Source organism: Gigantopelta aegis, chromosome 6, assembly GCF_016097555.1.
Source record: "Gigantopelta aegis isolate Gae_Host chromosome 6, Gae_host_genome, whole genome shotgun sequence".
Lineage (NCBI taxonomy): Eukaryota > Metazoa > Mollusca > Gastropoda > Neomphalida > Peltospiridae > Gigantopelta > Gigantopelta aegis.
Window position 1 is genome coordinate 47,469,069 of NC_054704.1, and position 25,200 is coordinate 47,494,268.

Sequence of the window (25,200 nt, forward strand, 5' to 3'; positions counted from 1 at the left end):
AGTCAGCTATCAGTACGTATACATTAACGTTATTCAGTGTTATGTTGTCTATGATATATTTTAACAGTGCATATTATGTATAGTGTTGTGTTTGGGACAGGTAAAACCAATGACATTTTACACTAATCCTGAATAAAATCTCCATCAAAGCTGATAAGCAGAGAAAAAATTGCTATGACAGGATGATATATTATTAATAAGCTATCATTAATGACAACAAACAAACCTTGTTTTTTATATATAAATACAAAAGAAATTGTGTAGGGACATGAAAGTGACACTTTCTGTAGAATGACCCATTTACACATGGTTATGGTTTCACATAATATACAACACAAGTTGAATAATGACATGGCACCAGAAGAAATTGAAATGGATGATCTAGCTATTCTGGTATAAAAAATTATGGTGATATATCATGATTTAAAAGATAAATAATACACATTACTTGTATTGACTGAATTCAATCTCATCATTTCCGTAAAGTCCGCTTCATTTTCAACTTCTGAAAATTGACTACAGCATTTGGCAATGTTGTGGATTTTTTGTTATTCTCAGTGACACTTTTTTTTGTGTGGACTAAATACATTTTTTGTTTTCACAGTGTTTTTTTTTATCATGGACATTTTCATAATTGCAGGGGTTGGAAACACCAATATCTTGACTTCAACCCATTCTCCGAACATCTCTGTTTATAGTTGTGAAAAACAAAGGGCTAACATTTCTAAATAAATTTGAGAAAACTAACTTGAATCATGTTTTAAGATTTAAGTACTAACTCTCCAACTTTTTCATGGTTTTTTTCCCCCCTTATTTTGTTAAAAACCATCCTCATAATAATGTTGACTGTTGCAGAATAGTATATTATGATACATATCATGATTGACATATTGTGATACAAAACTTTTCATAATGCCCACAACCTAAAATTATAATCTTGATTCACAAGGACAGTTTGTGTGATTTTAAAGTTGCATAACCACACGCCAACGGAATGACAATTCACATGGAATATTATTTTTAGTAGATCGGGGCTTTGAATATTGTTATCCTATTGTTAAGTGACCAGTGAGACATTGTGCAGTGCAGTGTGCTTTTCTGTTGCTGTTTGTGCTTGGAATGGTTGTGATGAGATCAGAGTTCTTTGGATTGTATGTCCATAGTTTTTATAGACCACATGCATGTGTGAATTCATATTTATTTTAAAATATTTTACAGTTTAGTTCACTGCATGAGTGCCTACCATTACTCATCCCCAATTTGAGTACAGGGAATGCGAGGATTCGTTTTGAGTATCCTGAAATTAGTGGAACAAGTATTACAGTTTATTTTTAGAATGCAACCTATGTATTAGTATAGTGTCATAACTGACTGAGAATGTTGTAAATGATATATAAGTCCAAAGAAAATATTAAAGAAACTGTCGAGAGTTTATTGTCATTGTAAGATGTGCCCAATAACTAGAAACAGACCCTAGTTGTTAAACACTAAGGCATATTTTTCACTATTAGATATGTTTATCATCAAAGAAAGAAAGAAAGAAATGTTTTATTTAACGACGCACTCAACACATTTTATTTACGGTTATATGGCGTCAGACATATGGTTGAGGACCACACAGATATTGAGAGAGGAAACATGCTGTCGCCACTTCATGGGCTACTCTTAGCAGCAAGGGATCTTTTATATGCACCATCCCACAGACAGGGTGGTACAGCCTTTGATATACCAGTCATGGTGCACTGGCTGGAATGAGAAATGGGCCCACGATGGGGATCGGTCCCACACCAACTGCACATCATGCGAGCTCTGTACCATTGGGCTACGTCCTGCCCCCATTTATGATCACTGATCTCAAACATTATTTATATTTTATTGTTTAGATTATCCATTTCCATGCATCCAAAGTTTTTCTGGTTATCTTGATATTTCTAATGTCACAAAATGCATAATTCATATATTTATAAAAACAAAGATGTGTCTGAGTAGTAACAGTTATGGAGTTGCATTTTAGGCTAATTTTTATGGGTATTTCAAGGTCACAGACTCATATTTCACTCTGTTGTATCCAAATTTGTTACAGGTTTGTAAATTAACCAAACTTAGTGTCCATTTTTACGGGTTGAAACTTTGATCTAGGTGGAAAATATGCCTTTGTGTTTAAAAACTAGGGTCTGTCCCTTTAACAATTAAATTACATTAAATACATTTTTCTTGTTTAAAATATCTCTGCCTGTATATATAATTTGTTTCTGGCTGTGCTAGGGTTACTAGTAGCTCAAACTTTATTTTACTTCCTAATTTGTTTGATGTTATTGGGTTCTGGAGATGGTTTTCGTTGTTGTTATTGTTGGGTTTGGGGTTGTTTAGTTTTTTTGTATTGGCAGGTAAAATTCAGCTTTGGCTACTACAAATATTAGAATGACCAGAAACACATTGGGTATACGCTGATGTTCTAAAGAACAAAATGTAAGTTTAGTCATTAAAAAGACTATATTCGACAAAAATGTTTTAACAAATTAAATTAACACTGGCAGCTAACTCGTCAGAGTCCCTCTAATTACAGACATTCATGTAAGACACATGACCTAATAACTTGGTCAAGGACATAATAAGAGCTTTTATTACATCTTTGTTCAATTTTTTACATTTTATTTACTTATTTTCAGCCATATTGATGTTTAATAAATATATATATATATTTAAAATATCAAGGATTGTGTTTGTTATTAAGGTTGGGCCAATTTCACAAAACATCGTAAGTTTCGTCTGCGACTAACAGTTATACCTGTCATACGTTAACACATGTTTGGCATCTATTTCACGCAGAAAATTACATCATTATGAAAAATACTGCATTTTATAGAGAGAATAAAATGAAATATGTTTTCTTCTAACTATATTTGTTGTATTATAATAGTAATAAGAATTATGGTATTGTTGTAGATTTATGTTTACGTGTAAAAACTAGGCTTACGATGTTTTGTGAAATTGAGTCCTGAACCTTTTCCACTTATTATTGGCCTATGGTGACTATATGGTCATTTAAGTTTTTATATTTATTAGTCCGCTACCAGTCCAGCCGGAGGATACTATAAGTTTCATCTCTGTCCTGTCAGTATGTCTGTCCGTCCATCTGTTCCACATAGTTTTCCAGGCTTTTTTTGTTTTGCAATGTGTCAGTATAATGAGCTGAAATTGTGTGTATAGCTTTATCATGTTCTGTTACAGATCAAGTTTGACTTGCATGGCAATTTACCCATTTTTCACAGAGTTAAAAGCTCTTGAATTCAGGAGGTACAAACATTTGTTTGGCATGGTACGGTTTCATTTTGTGGCTGCCACTTGGGAAGATCTAGCAGTTACTTTTTTCAATGATGTTATGGGTCCGGAGGAGTGTATTTTTTGTGTTGGGATGCCCTTGTATTTGAGTGAAATCTGTGAAGTACAACCATTTAAAGGAGTACTCAAATACATAACAAGTGGCTAATAAAGGTTTGGCCCTAGTTCTAAGGCAGATTGATATATTGTCGGCCATTACAGTTGGGTTTTTTTTTTTTTACATTTTGCTCTTTTCACCAACATACATGTATATACAATGTATATATATAGGCCTATATTTTTTAATCGAAAAAAACCAACAACCTTGAACAAAAAATTAGGAAGGGGGCAGTTTCTATGTAGGGTTGGGTTCTCAAAGTATGTACCTCAGGAACTAGGATTATATGGACTTTAGTGCAAATCAAGATGCAAGATTTGGCCCAGCGGTAAAAGGATCAATCCTCGTTGGAAGACCCATTAAAACATCTTTAACGCAGATCATTTTGTATTAGATTATTTGTGAGAAAAGTTGAATGGCCTCCACAAATAGGTGAATTATTAATATAATTCTGTTGCCTCGAGTACAATTGTTCAAAAGACGTAACTAAATTACATGTTGCTTAGTCTTCACGTCTAATCATACAGTACTTGTGTTAATTTCTGGAAGCTGTCATCAAAAGAGTCTAGGTGTTTCTAAGCATTGTTGAGAAAAGGAACACACATTTACAATGGATAGAGAGTATATTGGACAAAAAAACAAGTTCATTAAATGGAATCAAGTGTTCATAATTCTGTCTTAACCGTCAACACTTCCAGCCTCATAATCCTATCATTATGCTAGAAATGGCTTTTTATTTTAGAACCAAATCTAGCAGAAAATATCTCAGTTTAGAATTGTATTATTATTTGTGTTATCTGGCATAATAATTATATATACTTTAAATGCAAGACGTTATTCCCTCCAAGACCAAAGAAGAATGTATAATGATGGCAAAAATAAGGGAACACTTGGTATTATAGACTACATGTACATTTAATGCACTACTAGCATAGTAATGTCTATGTCGTACAAAACTTTAATGTGGGATTGGATGTCAGAAACAATAACTTCCTGGTATGGATGGGGGTTCTGGTAGCATTCAGTGTTTATCTGTTACTATATATTTATGTGTGTCTTATTTTTTTGCATCAGTATACTACAATAAATTGAACACTGATGCATGGGGGAGGTAGTGGGACGGGGGAAGGGTGGCCCAGTAAAGCGCTCGCCTGATGTGTGATCAGTTTAGGATCAACCCTGAAATATCAACTATTAGACCAAACATACGTTTTGACCACAGACATCCTAGTAAAGAACGTTCAGGTCTATTTATCAACACACCGAAACACATTCCATAGTTTGCATGTGCATCATGCAGTTGCCCCGTACACATGCGTGGGGTGTCATTCTCAATTTTGACAATTTCCAGGAAGGTCGATTAATCACTATGGAACATTATTTCTGTCAATTTGTTTTCATTCTGTTGATCATGCAGTTGTTATTGTTTTCTTTTTAGTAATTTTTATTGTTTGAATTAGCGATTTACTGATAAAAAAAAATGTCAACTTTCAAATTTCACTTCTGACCCCAATCATCCTTCAAGATCTTTGGTGTCATAAAACCTACTGTAATACCGAACTACCGGTTGTAATGTTTGCTCAATTAATTCACTATTATTATATAACCATTCCCCATAGCTAATATACCATACAATTCTGGCAATTGTTAATTCTTATTAGAGTTTCCCTACTTTTTTTGAAGAGTATATATACTGTACATGTATATGTATTTAATGCTTTGTCGAGGAAGTCGATGTGAAATACATTAATTTGTTTTGATTTAGTGCTTGTGCAAATATCTGAGAAGCAATAAAGTTTCAGGGCAAATTCTTTCAGATCCCCAATCAACAGTATTGTCCCCTTTGCCATTGGTAAATATTATACCTTCAACAGCATCATCATAAAAAGTTAAACAAATCAATTTCATGTACAAGTACAAAACTTTTTTTTTTTTTCTTTTCAAAATCTACAGAGCATAGCTGTGACTGATAGAAAAAAACAAACAAAAATGTTTTGTTTAATGACACCACAAAATCACATTGATTTATTAATCATCGACTGTTGGATGTCAAACATTTGATAATTCTGACTTGTAGTCTCAGAGCAAACATGCTACAATTTTCCATTAACAGCAAGGGACCTTTTATTTGCAGGTTCCTACATACAGGACAGCAGATAACACAATCTTTGATATACTAGTTGTGGGGCGTTGGTTGAGATGGGTAAAACCCCATCAGAAATTGGGTCAATGGAAGGGGCCCCATCTTACGCGATAAGTGTAAGTACCTAGTCAAGGGAGGTTAAAAACTATCTGATTTAGCCAGAAACATATTGCAGATTTGTCTGTACTCTGTAACACTGGAGGTGAGTGGAAGTTAGCTCAGTCGGTGGATCCATTCAACTGATTGGGTTTTTTCTTGTTCCAACCAGTCAGTGTACCACAACTGGTCAAAGGCCGTGGTATGTGCTTTTCTGCCTATGGGGAGGTGTATATAAAAGATCGCTTGCTGTATTTGGAAAAATGTAGCGAGTTTCCTTTGATGACTTATGTCAGAATTACCAAATGTTTGACATCCAATAGCCGATGGGGGTGGGACGTAGCCCAGTGGTAAAGTGCTCGCTTGATACGTGGTCGGTCTGGGATCGATCCCTGTTGCTGGGCCCATTGGGCTATTTCACGTCCCAGCCAGTGCACCACGACTGGTATATAAAAGGCCGTGGTATGTACAACCCTGTGTGGGATGGTGTATATAAAAGATCCCTTGCTGCTAATCGAAAAGAGTAGCCCATGAAGTGGCGACAGCAGGTTTCCTCTCAATATCTATGGTCCTTAACCATATGTCTGATGCCATATAACCGTAAATAAAATGTGTTGAGTGCATCGTTAAATAAAACATTTCTTTCTTTCCAATAGCCAATGATTAATTAATTAATGTGCTCATGTAGTGCTGTTAAACAAAATAAACTTTAACTGTAACACTGGCGAAATGTAACATTGCAACTATAATAATGGACCTTTAAAGTGTGATAAACTGCATGGGCAGGACCAAAAGAGTAGAACATAGATATGTATACTAATTATATATATATATATATATATATATATATATATTTATTTATTTATATATATTTATTTATTTATTTATTTATTTATTTATTTAATAACTTGTGGTGCTTAAAACAGTGCCGTCGTAGCTTCTAGTACATATATTTATACTACTTCTATCACACAGATAAACCGGGTAAAAGCTACAATTGTTATCAACAATACATAGTAGGTGTAATACATGTGTGTAGTTAAACAGTTATCAGTCAGTGAAGATACTTTGACCCCACACGAGGCAGCTCTACTCCCCCTACACAGAAAACAAAAATGAAGGTAAGTTATGTGTATAGTTTTAAATTATGATTATTATTATTATTTACATATATGTAAATGAATAAACCTTCAGTCTTATTTGACTTATTTTATTTTAAATATTTATGTTGATATCTTATTGGGCTTTTATAATAAATATGAGTAAATTAATATTTATATTATTATAATAAATGCTTGAGTTAAACCTACACACAGGTGTGCATGTTTGTGCATGCACGCCAGTACGTGCACGCACACACACACACACTCTTTTGATGAAATGGGACAAGCGAGTGGAGGTATTACTAAATAGAGTGAGTTCAAATATGTTTTTGTTTAACAACACCACTGGAGATCATTGATTTGTTAATAATTGAATGTTAAAATTTTTGTAAATCTGACATGTATAGTCTTAGAGAGAGAAAACCTGTGCCATTTTCCCATTAGTAGCAAGGGTTCTTTTATGTGTACCATCCCACAGACATGATAACACATACCACGGCCTTTGATAAACAATTCGTAGTGCACTGGTTGTAACAAGAAATAAACCAATGGGCCCACTGATGGGAATCGATCGTCGATCGACCGCACATGTTGCCATTAAGGGCAGTGAAAAGGCAGATTCAGCTGCCTACGGTAATATTAAACATGTTCAGCAATATATTTTTTCGACCTGGCAAGATAACTGGAACAGGCTTCATTCTGTTGAGGCAGTCTTCGTAAAGGTGGTGCAGGAAAGATGAAACGGTCTTGTGTTGTGCTTGAATTGATCATACACAATTAACACATTCTTTTATTTTAATGAATCCTCATCCTCATCAGTGTGAACATTGCCAGTGTACACTGACTGTGTGTCTCATTTTGGTGGAGTGTAATCATCTAAAGCTGACAAGAAAAGATATAAATTTATTTGATAACAAATATATTAGAATCCTTTAAATTCCATCCAGAATTAATTTTAAATATTTTAAAACATTTAGATTTAATACAGTTTTAAAATATACCAAAACCTTAATGTCTGTGTAGTATGATACTTTTCATCACCACTGCTCTTTATACTGTGGTTTTACATAAAAAAAATTTTTTTTTTTTTTTTTTTAATTATCCCACTGCCCCCTTTCCTTTGAATTCCATCTTATTTCTTCCCAATCTGGCAACTTTTATGTTTTAACTTTGTTCACTGTCCATCTCAACATTCTAGTCCTTGTCACCACAACAGCGAAGGTGCTTGTCTTTTGTGGCTTTCCATGCCACATGTACACATCTGTCATTCCCCATCAGCTTTTAGCTGTGGGCTTAGTTTTATCACATTAATATATTTACCTTTGTTTGACACCCAATAGCCGATATGTATTTATGGTTAAACATTCATTCATTCATTCATCCATTCACTCCATTCATTCATTCATTCATTATACATGAGCACGGTTGCGTTCACGCCCCTCAAAAACGAAAATCTAACATGTGCTTTTCATATTATTTTGCTTGTTTGTCAATAGTGTCATTTGATACGATCAAACATTTACTACTAAATACTCTTATAACGAACCAGGTGTGGGATGTAGCCCAGTGGTAAAGCACTCGCTCGATGCGGTCTGTCTGGGATCAATCCCCATCGATGGGCCCATTGGGTTACTTCTCGTTCCAGCCAGTGCACCACGACTGGTATAACAAAGGTCATGGTATGTACTACCCTGTCTGTGGGATGGTGCATATAAAAGATCCCTTGCTGCTAATCAAAAAGAGTAGCCCATGAAATGGTGACAGCGTGTTTCCTCTCGCAATATCTGTGTGGTCCTTAACCATATGTCTGATGCCATATAACCATAAATGTGTTGAGTGAGTCACTAAATAAACCATTTCCTTCCTTCCTCCTTCTTATAATGAACCGGAAGGGACCATGATAGTTAGTTTGTTATAGCAGTGGTTCGTTGTACACATTTGTACAAGTTGGTTATTAATGTATAGGGAGATAAAATGGGACTTTACGATCAGTTCGTTCTATGCAGTAGTTCGTTCTAAGCATGTTCGTTATATTCATTCATTCATTTCAACTTATTTTTCGTGCTTATATCCAATTAAGGTTCAAGCACGCTATCCTGGGCACACACCTCAGCTATCTGGGCTGTCTGTCCAGGCGAGTGGGTTAGTTGTTAGTTGGTTAGTGGTTAGTGAGAAGGAAGAGGGTGTAGTGGTCTTACACCTACCCACTGAGCCCTTAAGAACCTGCTCTGGATTGGAGCCGGTACCGGGCTGCGAACCCTGTACCTACCAGCCTGTAGTATGATGGCTTAACTACGATGCCACCGAGGCCGGTTGTTCGTTATAAGTGTACTTTACTGCATATGTCACACCTCTACTACACTATGTACTGAATGTTTGTTTCTATTAAAGGTATGGTATCTGTTACTAGTGGGTGTCGCTCTGTTGGTACGACAGTCGGAAGCAGTACAGCCATTCTGTACCACCAATCCATCGGTAACAGTTTCCCCTAATGGTTCGTAACTCCAGTTTTCATAATTATTGGATTTTATACACATCTTACGGTAATTGTGTTAGAATGATCAATTATAATAAAAAAATTATCAGTTTGGCTCTACTGATGTGATGATTGATTATAAAAAATCTATAATTAATTGTTGGGAAATGTTTACTGTAATTGTTCATCTATAGTCAGTACCATCATTCTATTAAAATATTTTTTTGTAAATAATTCCAGTTTGGTTTAACGTAAGAAGAAAAGTAAAAGTGTTTTGGAAATAACAAAGAAATACAATCTGTGTGTGCAATTTACAAATCAGTCGGCTCGGAAATAAATAACTTGTATGAAAAAAATGCGATCCCTGTGGGACGGACTTTAGTTTAGATAATGGAATTGCTGCAGATATGTTGGGGCTGGGGTTTGTTTTTATATGTAATAAAGAACAATGATACTCATCAAAAAAAGTAGGGGAACCTAAAATATTAATGTTAATATCAACTATTAGACCGAACATACGTTTTGACCACAGATATCCTAGCAAAGAACGTTCAGATCTGTTCATCAACACACCGAAACACATTCCATAGTTTGCATGTGCATCACGCAGTTGCCCCGTAGGGTGTCATTCTCGATTTTGACAATTTCCAGGAAGGTTGATTAATCACTGTGGAACATTATTTCTGTCAATCTTTTTCATTCTGTTGATCATACAGTTGTTATTGTTTTGTTTTTAGTGATTTTTATTGTTTGAATTTGCGATTTACTGATAAAAAAAATGTCAACTTTAAAATTTCACTTCTGACCCCAATCATCCTTCAAGATCTTTGGTGGTCATAAAACCTACTGTAATACTGAACTACTGGTTGTAATGTTTGCCCAATTAATTCACTATTATCATATAACCATTCCCCACGGCTAATATACCTTACAATTTTGGCAATTGTAAATTCTTATTAGAGTTCCCCTACTTTTTTTGAAGAGTATATATTAAATAGTTGTTAAAGGTAAAATTAACAATTTGTAGTGTCTATCCCAGTGCACATGGTGATAAGTAAATGGTCGTTATAATTCAAATTCTTGTCAAGTTCATATCATTCTAACCGATTATGTAATCAATTATAACCGATGATTGATAATAAAGTTCCATCACTGTTTTATGGAAACAAGACTAAGACGTAAATGTGTCTGCGTTTTTACTATCTGTGATGAAATATTCTTGAAGGAAATACTTGTTTATGCCCAGTGTAGATCATTGCGATTTTTATGTGCTTGATTGTGTGTGTGTGTGTGTCAGAGAGAGAGAGAGAGAGAGAGAGAGAGAGAGAGAGAGAGAGAGAGAGAGAGAGAGAGAGAGAGAGAGAGAGAGAGAGAGAGAGAGAGAGAGAGAGAGAGAGACAGACAGACAGACAGACAGACAGAGGACAGACAGACAGACATACAGTGAGTGAGTGAGTGAGTGAGTGAGTGAGTGAGTGAGTGAGTGAGTGAGTGAGTGAGTGAGTGGGTGGGTGGGTGGGTGGGTGGGTGAGTGAGTGAGTGAGTGAGTGAGTGAGACAGAGAGATTGTGTGTACTGTATTTTGCGGAGTACAAAATGCACCCGTGTATAACCCGCAACACTGTTTTTAACACATTTTACAGGACCAATTCATACATGTATATAACATGCACCGCTTTATAAACCACACATTACTTCAAATATTTACGGTAAAGTGCCAGTAACAGTTTACATGGGTTTTTAGGCAGTGGTCAATCTCCACACCGGCTCCTTCAAGGGAATCCTTGATTGCCATGTACATGATTATAGGATTCAACTCTGTCCTTTTGTCTGTCTGTTCGTCTGTCTACCAGATTTGTTTTTCACAATGCCTTAAGTTATTGAGCTGAATTTTGTGTATAGCTTTATCATGTACTGTTACTTTCATAGCGATTTATCAATTTTTTCACAGAGTTATGACCTTTGAACTTAAGAGAAACAAAAATTAGTTTTCAGACATATTTGGTTGTTGTCATTTTTGTTTTGTTTTGTTTTTTGCAATGCTTTACAGTGTTATGGCCCTTGAATTTAGGAGATATGCAACTTGGTTTGGTCCGGTAGGGGACATGTACATGTATTGCTTTAGCAAATACTCTCTTAATGCTTGTTATACCAGTACAAATTATATTGTACAAACTTCAGATCCAAGACTTCCAGCCTTCCTTCCTCCCCAGTTCCAGACGGTGATAGAAGGCAGCATCATCAACAGCGGCATGACCGTGGTAGCCAAGGAGTACTCGGACTCGGCTGCGGGAATGGCGCGTATGGATATGACCATTAACAATCAAGTGTATACAGCGATCGTAAACTACAACACCAACCAGTCTTACCACATCAACAATAGTAAGTATAGGCAAGACACACACGGACCAACATAGATAATAAATGCAGAACAGAAAAAAACATAAGAGTTTATTTAGTATAAAGACCGTATACCCATAATACAGCTTACAGGTTAAAAAAAAAAAAAAAATCACAATATATATGTTTATTTAAACAGTTATCATCTCTGATTTTTTTTATATACAACATAAAGATAAAGACAAGTGTTAAATAGTACATCCAGTTTTTTTGTTGTCATGATTTTCATAAATTTAGAATTTATATGGATATCTCTCAATACACCAAAACACTTATATACAAGCAAAATATGAAGTTCATCCTCAATAATCTTTATTCAGACAATATGGACAATGACATGGCATTGTATAAATTTCTCTAAGATAACTGAGATTTTGGTGAGATCATGCTCTACATTTAGTAATGACAATGACATGGCATTGTATAAATTTCTCTAAGATAACTGAGATTTTGGTGACATCATGCTCTACATTTAGTAATGACAATGACATGGCATTGTATAAATTTCTCTAAGATAACTGAGATTTTGGTGACATCATGCTCTACATTTAGTAATGACTTATAATGCTTATAAGTATCTGATTAATGGATATGTGACTGGACAAGGTAGGGAAAGAGAGAGTGAATGAGAGAGAGTGAGAGAGAGAGAGAGAGAGAGAGAGAGAGAGAGGAGAGAGAGACGAGAGACAGAGAGAGAGGAGACGGAGAGAGAGACAGAGAGACACAGAGAGAGACACACAGAGAGAGAGAGAGTGACAGAGAGAGAGAGAGAGATCAAATGGTTATGTAATTAACTGGTCAACTGGACGATTCCTTCTTCATTTCAGATGCCAAATGTACTGTAATGAATATATCGACAGACGACGATGCTGTTTTGCTGGGAAATGGATTTGGGTCAATGAAGCATGGGTTTTCCACTCAAAGCATGCTTAGGTTTGCACAGCGATATGGTGAGGTAATTGCCACACAGAATACAATTAAATAACTTGAAACCAAAAGTTTGTACATAGTTTAGCAGAACCACAGCTGAACCCGGAACTTTTGTATATAGTGTTTTTCTTGATTGATTTGTGTAGGTCAAGGCATATCTTTTGAGAATCTGGCTAATTAACCACGGTCACATTCAGGTGTTTTAGAAATTCAAGGTAGCGTGCATGAATCATAAAACATTAAGTGCCGAATTTACAAAGCCTGTTTATGTCTCACACGTCTGTAACTACTCACATTTACAAAGTTTAAACACCTGTGTTTAAGAAAAACAGGCTTCGTAAATTCGGGCCTATATATTTATATTGGAACACCAATCACTGTACAGAGCACTGCCACTGTCACAGTACATCATACATCCATGATCCAAATGATTCAAAATGTAATGATCATTAAAAGTCATTGTCAAATGGATTTCAATGCGAGTATAATATATATATATATAGATATATATATATATATATATATATATATATATATATATATATATATATATATATATATATATACTACTACTAACTAATCAAACGGTGTCTTCATACACTCAAAAACTATTACCTTTTAACAGCATCAAATACCTTGCACTTCAAGTTCAGCTACTAACATGAGTACCACACAGTCTGGCACTTAAATGACATTAGATGCATGACAAACTCTGGAGCGAGTTGCTTGCAAACATAAGCATACGAGACAGGGGGCTTGGGGCAAGTGCCCCCCACCCCAACCCACACAATGCTAGAGCAAAACCTCTGGAAAAGATGATAGAGATATTCGGTCAAAATGTGCTAACTTAAGACCTTTTTACTATATATTTCCATCGTTCTACCTGCAAAATTAGGTGCATTCCATATAAAAATGCGTAGTGATTCGTTTGCAACTCTATATAACTCTTTGGCAGTAATGCTAATATGAATAAATGTTGTTATCCAGATTCAGGCATTTTTGTTTAATTCAGGCAAAAATCAGCCTGTCCCCCTTCAAAAATTGGAGCACATACACCAATGCTTGCAAAAGAAATTAATTAGATACTTTTACTATGGTGGTAACAACAACAAAAAATGTCATCATCGGTTACACTACATGGATTGGTGCTCAAGTCGACAGGACATATGAGAGCAACCACATCAAAATTATTGTTAAACGGACATTCCTGAGTTTGCTGCATTGTAAGATGTTTCCAACTAATAAAATATTTCTACGATTAAACTTGCATATTAAATATAGTTTCTTGTTTAGAATATCATTGGCTGTATATTCAGTGTGTTTCTGGTTGTCTTAATATTTGAAAGAAGCCCAAACTGGATTTTGTCTTCTAATAATTTCGTAGATACGAAAAAATCATATTTTAGGAAATAAAATGAAAGTTAACCTAGTACAAATATTAGAACGATCAGAAACACTTTTAATATCCAGCCACTAATATTTTATGTAGAAAAATATGTTTAATATGTAATTACAATCGTTAAAAAGTCTCTGTTAGTCGAAAACATCTTAAAAATGGCAGCAAACTCGGGAATGTCCCTTTAAAGGACAGCTTCTGGTTTAGTCATCTGGGGAGGACATTTAGTATCATTGCCATCTCCGTCATAGATGTAAGTTGTCATAGATGCACTGTCATAAACTGGTAATTCTTTGACCGGTGAATGGTGCAGTTAGGGACGATAGTTATGCAAATAATATGAAGTATATTGCTATATGCTAGGTAAGAGAACTGCTCTTAAGGTACGTGATGCTGACTACTGATAAATTAAGTTATTGTGTAGGCAAGTTGAGGCAACAGCAATCATGTCGGCTTGTTGTGGACAACGTTCTAGCATGTCAATTATCAAGGACCGTGCTGCTTTTTAGCAATAAAAAGGCTTTTGCAAACTGGCCAATCAGCAAAAAAATAAATGTCAGAACTTGATACTCAGTTGCATACCTGGACCCCATTTTACAAAGCGATCTTAGAGCTAAGATCATCTTAAATGTATTATACATTAAGCAGGTACGCACTTAAGGTGATTTTAGTGCTAAGATTCATTTCATAAAACGGTTCCCTAGCTGGACAAAAGATACACACTTAATTAAAAGTACTCTTACCAATTGTGTGTCGGCAAACACAGTTCTTTCATGGATTTAACCAGATGTGGGTGCAACCCTGTAGTAATCGGGTTTGTAGCTGCAATAGCAATAACTACAACTGCACAGTATTTGGTTCCTATAATAATACATGTAACTGCCTGCAGTGAAAAACATATTTGGATGATTGACAATGAAAACATGCATATAATACATATTTCATTAAAGTGTTTTTTTTCTAATACATGTATTATATAGTTCTGTAATCAGTAAGTAATGATTCCAGTCTGACTGTATACTGTAATCAGTAAGTAATGATTCCAGTCTGACTGTATTCAATAATCAATAAGTAATGACAGTCTGACTGTATTCTATAATCAATAAGTGATGATTCCAGCCTGACTGTATTCTGTAATCAATAAGTAATGATTCCAGTCTGACTGTATGCTGTAATCAACTTTTTGCATCTGTCTTCAGCAATACATCGGCAAGACAACAGTTCGCGGAATCAAGGTCGACCACTGGAGGTCATGTTTGAACTGGACTTCATTCTCAGACATCTTTACTTTGGACTACTATTTCACAGGTACAAATCTAAAAAGTGCTCAGACTTGCAGCTGAACAGTCGTAGAAGTCATGAGAGCAGAAAGTTGGCCAACCTTGTGCTGGCAATTGGTAGTCCTACCCTAGCATTAGGCTTTTACTCATTACCTTCTCCAGGCACTATAGTCCATGGGCCAGATACCGAAACACCCCCCCCCCCCCCCCCCCCACACACACACACACCTAGGGATTTTTGGAGACAAGTATTTTTAGATACCTCATTATATATGAATTTAATATCTGCTTGTCTGCAGCAAAAATGTTGGTGGATTAAAAAAATATCGCCATTTGAATGAGGGTACCGTTGCACATTTTGTGTCCCAAAAACACTATATTGAAAAATTAAATATAGTGATAAAGTTGTCATCCATATACATTTTTAACAGATATAAGGCCAAAATTAATGATATTCATCCTATACTAGATGTTAATAGTAACAAACCAAATAACAATGCAATATGTGGTATGAATAATGATATACTCATCGGCAAAAGTTAAGCAATGCCTGAAATGCTTTATTTTCTATATTTACACATATTTTGGGCTGCTTGAACCTTTTACTATTAAAAATTGCACTGTATTTAATATATTGAGGCAGCATTATTCAAATATAGTTCAGTATATCTGCCTATACTATACTCAACAAAATTAATTAAGGTCCAATAGATATTTTAGTATTTTCCTTTAAATATGGGGGAAAATATTTTTCTCTTGAAAGTTGTCAGCATTTTGGCATGCTCTTAAACTTAATGACTTAAATGACAATTTTGAGGGAACACAATAACAAATATCATTCTGAACAAATGTGTAACAAATACTAGCCTATTAATGCTCATTTCAATATTTTTCATAAGTATGTGAAATACCCAGTGTTTTTTGCATGTATAACCAGTAAATGTTTACTGAAACAATGTATAGCAGCCATATATATGACCAAAACATGCTAAAGTAATATGACAGTAACAAAGAATTATATTATAATATAAGAAAGTTTTCTAGCCCTTAATTAATTTTGTTGAGTATACATGTATGTGCATCAGTATTATGAATATGTCCCTCTTTACCGAACCAGTGTTAAAAATTTAAGTTTAACACCAGTGTTAAAAATTTAAAGCATCAGTTTTGTGTACCTACCATAATTTCTTTTGCATTACATGTACAAGTCATCTATATCACAGAAGTTCATCTTATACTAGTCTGTGTTTCTAATATTTTTAGATTTGCCTTTATATTTACATTGTGCGTAACTTATGCTCAGGTGTATATAATATTGTCTAGGAAAGTTTTGACTTCCTTTCATATTCCTTTGCATTTTCATGCAATTAAAATATGTCTGTCATGTTCACAGTTTCTAGTATTCTCCTTCTCTAGGCTCTGCTCTGGTTCCTCCATCAGTATGTCCATCAGCGCTCATAGTATAATATCACTATTTCATCTCTAGTGTTCCTTCTAAAATGTCTCAGCCATATGACAATTTGACTGATACCAAATGACAACTTGGCAAATTGTTCTCTTTATGTGCATTCTCAGAGCATTCTCAGTGAATACATACATGTAGAGTGGAGAAGGCTGATTTATACTCTACTGTAGTTCAATATTATCATCCTTGGTTTGGCAACAAACATTTCCAGATATTTCTCAAGTCATGATGTTTTTGTATGTTATTCGCACCTGCACTCCCATAGAGAAGGTATATGAAATGATCTGCTTCTTAAATATATATGAACATTAATTTTTGCTGAACTTCCATGAGCTAACAACATTTCAAGGAAGTCTTGGTGTTGCTTGAGAATATTCAAAACCTCCAGTTTTCCATTCTGCATAAAAGCACTGTTGGTATCATAGCTTTAATGGCAAGCACAGCTGGAATTGCTAGTTGGTGTCTTCCCTGTATCCTTAATGATGCTGCGCACATCTATAAGATGCCTCTTTTGCCAAGTTGAGTTTATAAAAAATTTCGTATCTGGGATGGTTAACTGGCAGCAATGTACAGACAATGAAGTATAATCTTTGTTTCTGCATCTTCTTGTGCACTTTACAACACCCCCAGACATGGTTTGTGTTTGAAACATGTACTTTGTCTCACAAATAGAACCCTCTTCCCAAGAAGCTGAGGGCAGAGTTTTCTTTTTTCAGTTAAAAGGTCTTCCAGTCTTTTAAGACCTTTGTAGGGATTCCTTAGATCAAGTGTGGCTTGGAAGAACCCCTTTCACATGATAAATTTAGTGCACGAACTGCATTTCTAAAATATTACAAAAAGCAACAAAAAACTAGCTGTTGTAAGATAGATAAATTGTATATGTAATGCAGACTTGCCTAGAATGGTATGTAAATTCACTTTTTATGTTTGTAAGACTTTTGTGTAATATAAAAATCAAAATATCCATGTAAATGGTTTAGACAGCATGTACTGCACCATATTTAAGTAATGCTGCCTTCAGATATTAAATACAAATACAATAATAAAAGGATCAGAATGTTTTAGGTACTGTCTGTATATATACACATGTACATAGAGAATTACGTATATCGGGAACTGTGTAACTTTTGCTGGTGAGTATACCCCCGGTACTATATCCATACCACATATATTGCATTACTTTGTGGTTTGCATTCATAATTTGGTCTTAAACCTGTTCAAAATATGTCTGGATGAGAACTTCAACATTGCCATGCAGTTTTTTCATGTAATATGTTTGTAATACTCAGGACATTTCAAATTCATTGACTCACTATACTTAGTCAGATGCCAAAAATGTATTATTTTTTGGTGGAATACATTCACCAGTAACCCAGCTTTAAAGTAAAAGCAGTGATATAGTCCAGAATTATTTTCAAATATTTTTGAAAATTATGTGGAACATTCACCTTGATCAAAAATTTACCCTGTTAAAAATAAATAGGGTGCCTACACTCAAACGTTCCCTACAGGCACCACCACCAACAGATTGCCTGCAGACAAGCTGATTTGAATATGTCTATGGATAGGCTTCAAAGATATACTCATCTTGAAAAATCCCTATGGGGGGCCGGGGGTGTGTGTGTGTGTGTGTGTGTGTGTTATTGTGGGCCCACGGTCTACTATTCGTTTGCTAAATATTTTCCTACTAGTAATACACATGCGCCTGCTGCCGCTGCTGCTGCTGCTACTTCTAATACATTTATATGTATGTATATACTGGTAATAATTGTACGTAACAGTAGTGGTGGTTGCATAGTAATAGAAAGAGCCGCAGCAATAGCAGCAGCAGCAACAGCAGCAGCAGTAGTAGTTAGTAGTAGTAGTAGTAGTAGTAGTAGTAGTAGTAGTAGTAGTAGTAGTAGTAGTAGTAGTAGTAATACTTAGTAGTGGTGGTGATGGTGACAGTAACAATAGCCACTGCAACAGTGGTAGTAGTAGTAGTAGTAGTAGTAGTACTTAGTAGTGGTGGTGATGGTGACAGTAACAATAGCCACTGCAACAGTGGTAGTAGTAGTAGTAGTAGTAGTAGTAGTAATAGTAGTAATACTTAGTAGTGGTGGTGATGGTGACAGTAACAATAGCCACTGCAACAGTGGTAGTAGTAGTAGTAGTAGTAGTAGTAGTAGTAGTAGTAGTAGTAGTAGTAGTAGTAGTAGTAGTAGTAGTAGTAGTAGTAATAGTAGTAATACTTAGTAGTGGTGGTGATGGTGACAGTAACAATAGCCACTGCAACAGTGGTAGTAATAGTACTTAGTAGTAGTAGTAGTACTTAGTAGTGGTGGTGATGGTGACAGTAACAAAGCCACTGCAACAGTGGTAGTAGTAGTAGTAGTAGTAGTAGTAATAGTAGTAGTACTTAGTAGTGGTGGTGATGGTGACAGTAACAATAGCCACTGCAACATTAGTAGTAGTAGTAGTAGTAGTACTTAGTAGTGGTGGTGATGGTGACAGTAACAATAGCCACTGCAACATTAGTAGTAGTAGTAGTAGTAGTAGTACTTAGTAGTGGTGGTGATGGTGACAGTAGCAATAGCCACTGCAACAGTGGTAGTAGTAGTAGTAGTAGTAGTAGTACTTAGTAGTGGTGGTGATGGTGACAGTAACAATAGCCACTGCAACAGTGGTAGTAGTAGTAGTAGTAGTAGTAGTAGTAGTAGTAGTAGTAGTAGTGGTGGTGATGGTGACAGTAACAATAGCCACTGCAACAGTGGTAGTAGTAGTAGTAGTAGTAGTAGTAGTAGTAGTAGTAGTACTTAGTAGTGGTGGTGATGGTGACAGTAACAATAGCCACTGCAACATTAGTAGTAGTAGTAGTAGTAGTACTTAGTAGTGGTGGTGATGGTGACAGTAGCAATAGCCACTGCAACAGTAGTAGTAGTGGTTGTGGTGGTGGTGGTGGTACTAGTAGTTTAAACATTTTGACTATGGGATAAGGAAACTGAAAAAAAGTGTGACATACAAGATTAATGTTTACTTTCAGACAGTAATTGGACAACTTTAGATACATCACTTCAGATCCCAGTTCGCGCCGAGATAAAAGGAGAGCAGTATGCCCCTAATGGAAGTGTTTACTACAGTTTTCACCACATATATGAATATGTTTCATTTCTTGCTTCCATAGAGGACCCATATATTTTTGAGGTAAGTTATTTGTATTGTGTCTCGTGCATAACTGATTTCATGTGCATAAACGAAGCATACCTTAAAGCTGCAATCTCGAGTTTATTTGAATATTGAACTATTATTTTGTATATCTAATTTCAATGTTCACCATTGGTTCATTCATTCATTTATACTTATTTAGGTTAAGCCATCGGACTTAAGGATCCCACCCAGAGCAAGTTTTAACAACTCTGTGAGTAGGTGTAAGACCACTACACCCTCTTCTCTCTTACTAACAACTAACAACTAACCAACTGTCCTGGACAGACCGCCCAGATAGCTCAATTGTGTGCCCAGGACAGCATGCTTGAACCTTAATTGGATATAAGCACAAAAATAAGTTAAAATGAAATAAATGAAATATTTCTTTTTTTCTTGCTTTTATCCAATTACAGTTCAAGCACGCTGTCCTGGGCACACAATTTGGCTATCTGGGCTGTGTATCCAGGACAATGGATTAGTTGCTAGTGGTTAGTGAAAGAGAAGTCAATGTAGTGGTTGTACACCTGCCCATTGAGTCATTGAAACTGGCTCTGGGTGGATGCCAGTGCCGAGCTGCGAACCCTGTACCTACCAACCTTATGTTCGATGGCTGAACCATGACCTCACTGAGGCCAGTTCATCATTGGTCGTAGCCTGAATTTTATACTGGATGGCACCGACGTGGTGGAGGTGTGTGGTGGATGGGTGGGTGGGTGGTGGATGGGTGGGTGGGTAGCAACCACACTGTCTGTGAGTCATATTATAGGGCAATAGGAAATTATAAATGGTGGTGGGGGAAAATGTGTGATTGCCCCATTTCCCATTACACGACCTCCCCCTCCTAAATCAGCAACTGTAAACGATATTATATCATGTGGAGGAAAGATTGCAGCTTCCAGCATTCTTTACACAAGCAGGGGCGGGACGTAGCCCAGTGGTAAAGTGCTCACTCAATACGCAATCGGTCTGGGATCGATCCCCATCGGTGGGCCCATTGGGCTATTTCTCGTTCCAGTCAGTGCACCACGACTGGCATATCAAAGGCCGTGGTATGTCCTACCTTGTCTGTGGGATGGTGCATATAAAAGATCCCTTGCTGCTAATCGAAAAGAGTATCCCATGAAGTGACGACAGCAGGTTTCCTCTCGCAATATCTGTGTGGTCCTTAACAATATGTCTGACACCATATAACTGTGAAATTAAAAAATGTGTTGAGTGTGTTGTTAAATAAAACATTTCCTTCCTTCTTTAAACAGGCAGCCATGTTTAATACTAGAGTCAGGTCAGGTCAGGTCAGGTCAGGTCATAGGTTTTAACGTGCACATTCAGAACAAGCTGTTGTAGCACATGCCTGTCATGGGTGCAGGTGTCAATGTCCGCCGGCTCCTCCATCCAGGACAGAAAAGGGTTTGGGGTGGGTGGGAGAGGGGGAGCCAGCCAGGGAGCACAAGCAGCCCGACCAGGGTCAGTAAAGGGAGAGATTTGGTTCTGGTGCTATTGAATTTGCAAATGTCCCGTAGGATTAAAGCCAAACAGAATATACTAGAGTCCTTTAGACAGACAATTATATTCCTTTTTCTCCTTGGTGCACAGACCCCGCCAGGCGTGGGATGTCCAAATCGGAAAAGCGGCCGCTCCATGCCCAAGTTGAAGCCACAGTACCAGTACCGGGAGGAGGTTGTGGACCAGTCGGGAGCCATGCTCATACAGACTGATGTAAGTGTCGTAAAACAGTATCACCCTTCATTTTAAAGTGACATACCCTAGTTTTTAAACACTAAAGCATATATTTTATTATTAGAACCGTTTTTGAAAAGTGAAATCGTACTTCTCTTAGATTTTATTGTTTAGATTATCCACCCAAAGTGTTTCTGGTCATTCTGGTGTTTTTAATATCACAAAATGCATTTTTCATATTTTTTAAAATGCATGTGCGTCTGAGAAGTAATGGTTATGGAGTCGAGTTTTAGTCTAGTTTTAAGGGTATTTCACCCTTTGAAAGTCACAGATTCTTATTTTACTTTGTTGTAAATTTATGCAAATGTGTTACAGGTTTGTAGATTAATTAAACTTAGTATCCATTTTACGGGTTGAAACTAGGGTCTGGAACTTTAAGTGTTGGTGTGCTTTCGGTGTTTTTACCAGAAATAGTTTTTTGGGTATGGCACTATGGAACTGAATGCAACCACAGTCAAAAGGGGGTATGGGGGGCCTCTCCAGAAAGAAACTGGGTTAATTTTAGGGTTAGGGTTAAGAAAATCATACAGTAATGATAACAGTAATTAATTTTGTCTAAAGATTAACTTGGAATTTTTTTTAAATCAATTTAAATCTGCAAAAACTTTTGGGTATGGCGCCATACCCATTTTACCCTCTGGCAGAAACACTGGCTTTAGGTGTTTTTTACATTATTATTATTATTTAAAAAAAATTACAGTTATTTTAGTTTGGGGTTATATAAAAAGAAAAGGCAAAGTACTTTAGAATAACAAATATGTTCTATTTGTATGGGTAATTGGTTAAAAACATTGGTCAAGATACAAATAAATTATTAATACTTGTTCATAGTTCATAGTACTCTTGGAGTTTAAAATTATTTTTTTCTAAACTCTATATTTAATTATTATGGGGTTTTTTAAAATCTGTCTCTAGTAAGGGAAGATCTGTTTTGTACGTGTGTATGATAAAAAATATCTAAAACGGAGGCTGGTACGTGATATTGACCACAATAACATTTTAAATGGCCTGTTATAACCGACAGTGCCATTTAATTGACCATACATTCAGTTAAAGCCAGCATTCTAAAACGCCATCTTCATTTCAGTTTTGCTTTGATATTGCAGAAAATCTGGTGTCACTGTTATAGCCCCATTCTGTATAAAAATACAAATATCACAGATAGGTCAAATTAAAATTTAGAATAAAAGTCAATATCACATAGAAACTATACACAGAGAACGATGCAAATTCTGTGGAATTGAGAACAAATTCTCTGTTCCATTCAAAATCTGTCTTAGTTCGTCTTAAATTGTCCTCATTGGGCTATTTCTCATTCCATCCAGTGCACCACAACTAGTATATCAAAGGCTGTAGTATGTGCTATCCTGTCTGTGGGATGGTGCATATAAAAGATCCTTTGTTACTAATGTAAAAAATGTAGTAGGTTTCCTCTCTAAGACTATATGTCAAAATGACCAAATGTTTGACATCAAATTACTGATGATTATTAAATCATTGTGCTCCAGTGGTGTCATTAAACAAAACAAATTTTAACTGTATCCACGCCCTCATATTTTATAGTGTTTTCGTTGGCTTTTGGAATAATTTTAAATTGATGGTCATAAAAGATGTGCTCATGCACTGGTGAAGAAAGTTTACCAGGTGGGTCTAGAGACTAGACAGTTGAACTTTATAGAGGTGTGTGTGTGGTGGGGGGTGTCAAGATATACACCCCAGGACAATATATTGGAAAAAGTGAGTGGGTTGGGGGAGGGTCAACTCCCCTCACATTCATACGCACATGCACCTCGTACTGTCCGTACTATCAACATTACTGATAAACCAGTGTCAGTGATGAATTACCAAGGATGGTCAAAGAGCGTCAGTTCTAGTCCAAGTCCACTATTTTTCACATGCTCATATACCACTAGAGTTTCGAGCATGTCTGTCCCGAGTCCCGTCTCTGGATAGCCAGGGGCTTGACCCGGGACAGATCGTCAGTTCTAATTTAAATTAAAACTGCCATAAAAAATATATCACTGTCTGTACATTCCATCATTCATCATTGACAGTTTGTTCAGTGTTTTCAATGATGGATGTTTGAGTGGACTATCCCTAACAGTAAGAAACCAACAGAAATCGGAGCCGTATGGCAACTCTGGCCAATGTCCTGGTGACATTTCATTCGACCAGTCAAAACGTCACGGTGCTAAACAAGATGTAAAACATTTGGATTAATTGTACGAAATGGTGTATTTGTCAGATCCTAAGACAGTTTTTTAAATATCACACTTGTAATTTTAAACAAAGTGTTAATGTCCCTTATATTAACAGCTTTAATGTAAAAATAAATGTTAATTTACTGAACATTGGTGGGGTTTTTTGTTTTTTTTGTATAGATATGGTACGATTATGGATATAAACTGGTTCGTTATGACTACCGGCCAGTGGAACCAGGCTATCCATTCTGGACTCAAAATCCACTCTCGAGAATTCAAGACTATAATACAGGTGAGTTTATACATTTTATAAGGAGAAATGCAGCTTTAAAAACAATACCTACAGTATTCCAAACCAACCAAGTTATTACCGGTACATCTCCCATACTTAAACATAAACGTATTATATTTATCCGGGAAACATTAGATTTTCGAGACACTTGCAAATTCAAGAAGGGGATATGCACCCTCAGTGCCCACCCCTTTGGTCCACACCTAGCATTCTTCTAAATGATACATATATTATTTTAATAAATAAAAATTTCCATTTGATGTGTGTGATGGGTAGGCTAATACAGTGGATCTTCAACTGTGATTCATTGGTTTAGTTTTCGTTTCAAGCAGCACTTTGAAACCAGTATATATCAAAGGTCTCTGTATGTTCTATCCCATATGTGGGAAAAGTAAACCATTTGCTACTAATTACAAAGAAGAATGTTGGTAGTGGTAACATTTTTTTTTCTCATTCTCTAAATATAATTGTACCACATTTGTGTTGTTTTTGCACTGACAAAAGTATGCAATAAATCAGTATAACCACACATTTGTTAAAACCCCACCTATCACTCAGTGAAACTTCCTTATCGCATCATGCAACGTCACTTAGGGGTGTGGTACAAATCAGTTCCCGCCTAAACTTTACGAGTGGTATAAATGGTTATTTTTACACTTTCGATGTTTGACTGACAGCCAATAGACTCGTGCTATGATATTGCACTCAGGACTATCGGCTGTCAATCAAACCATGGAAGGTATGCAAATAACCATGTCTAACACTTGTACGTTTAAATAGTAACTTAGCCCAAGTACTCTGACGGTAAGAGAGCTTACAGCTGTCCAAATGTCCGTCTAGCTCTCTTACCGTCAAAGAACTCGGGCTATCTGCTGTTCGAGAGCTAGACATGGAATGGCTGCCTAACACCGGTTGGGCAAAGATTCCCGCTCTAATATGACAATAAAACCTTTGCCATTAAATATCATTTTCGAGTGCGCCGATAACAAATATTTCACATATTAACTAATAATACACACAACAACAACAACAGCAGCAGCAGCAGCAGCAGCAGCAG

The 25,200-nt window shown here is 36.1% G+C and overlaps 1 protein-coding gene across 1 annotated transcript in view; it reads left to right on the forward strand.

Annotated features, from left to right (window-relative positions):
• The first annotated feature begins 6,299 nt into the window (after positions 1–6,299).
• Positions 6,300–25,200, forward strand: part of LOC121376435 — a 43,307-nt gene continuing 24,406 nt past the window's right edge. The window contains exons 1-8 of the mRNA XM_041504301.1: positions 6,300–6,799; positions 9,173–9,275; positions 11,438–11,638; positions 12,484–12,611; positions 15,182–15,290; positions 19,750–19,910; positions 21,507–21,629; positions 24,032–24,143. Of these exons, the coding sequence (XP_041360235.1) occupies positions 6,794–6,799; positions 9,173–9,275; positions 11,438–11,638; positions 12,484–12,611; positions 15,182–15,290; positions 19,750–19,910; positions 21,507–21,629; positions 24,032–24,143 (943 nt within the window). The 5' untranslated portion in view covers positions 6,300–6,793. The remainder of the gene's footprint in view (positions 6,800–9,172; positions 9,276–11,437; positions 11,639–12,483; positions 12,612–15,181; positions 15,291–19,749; positions 19,911–21,506; positions 21,630–24,031; positions 24,144–25,200) is intronic.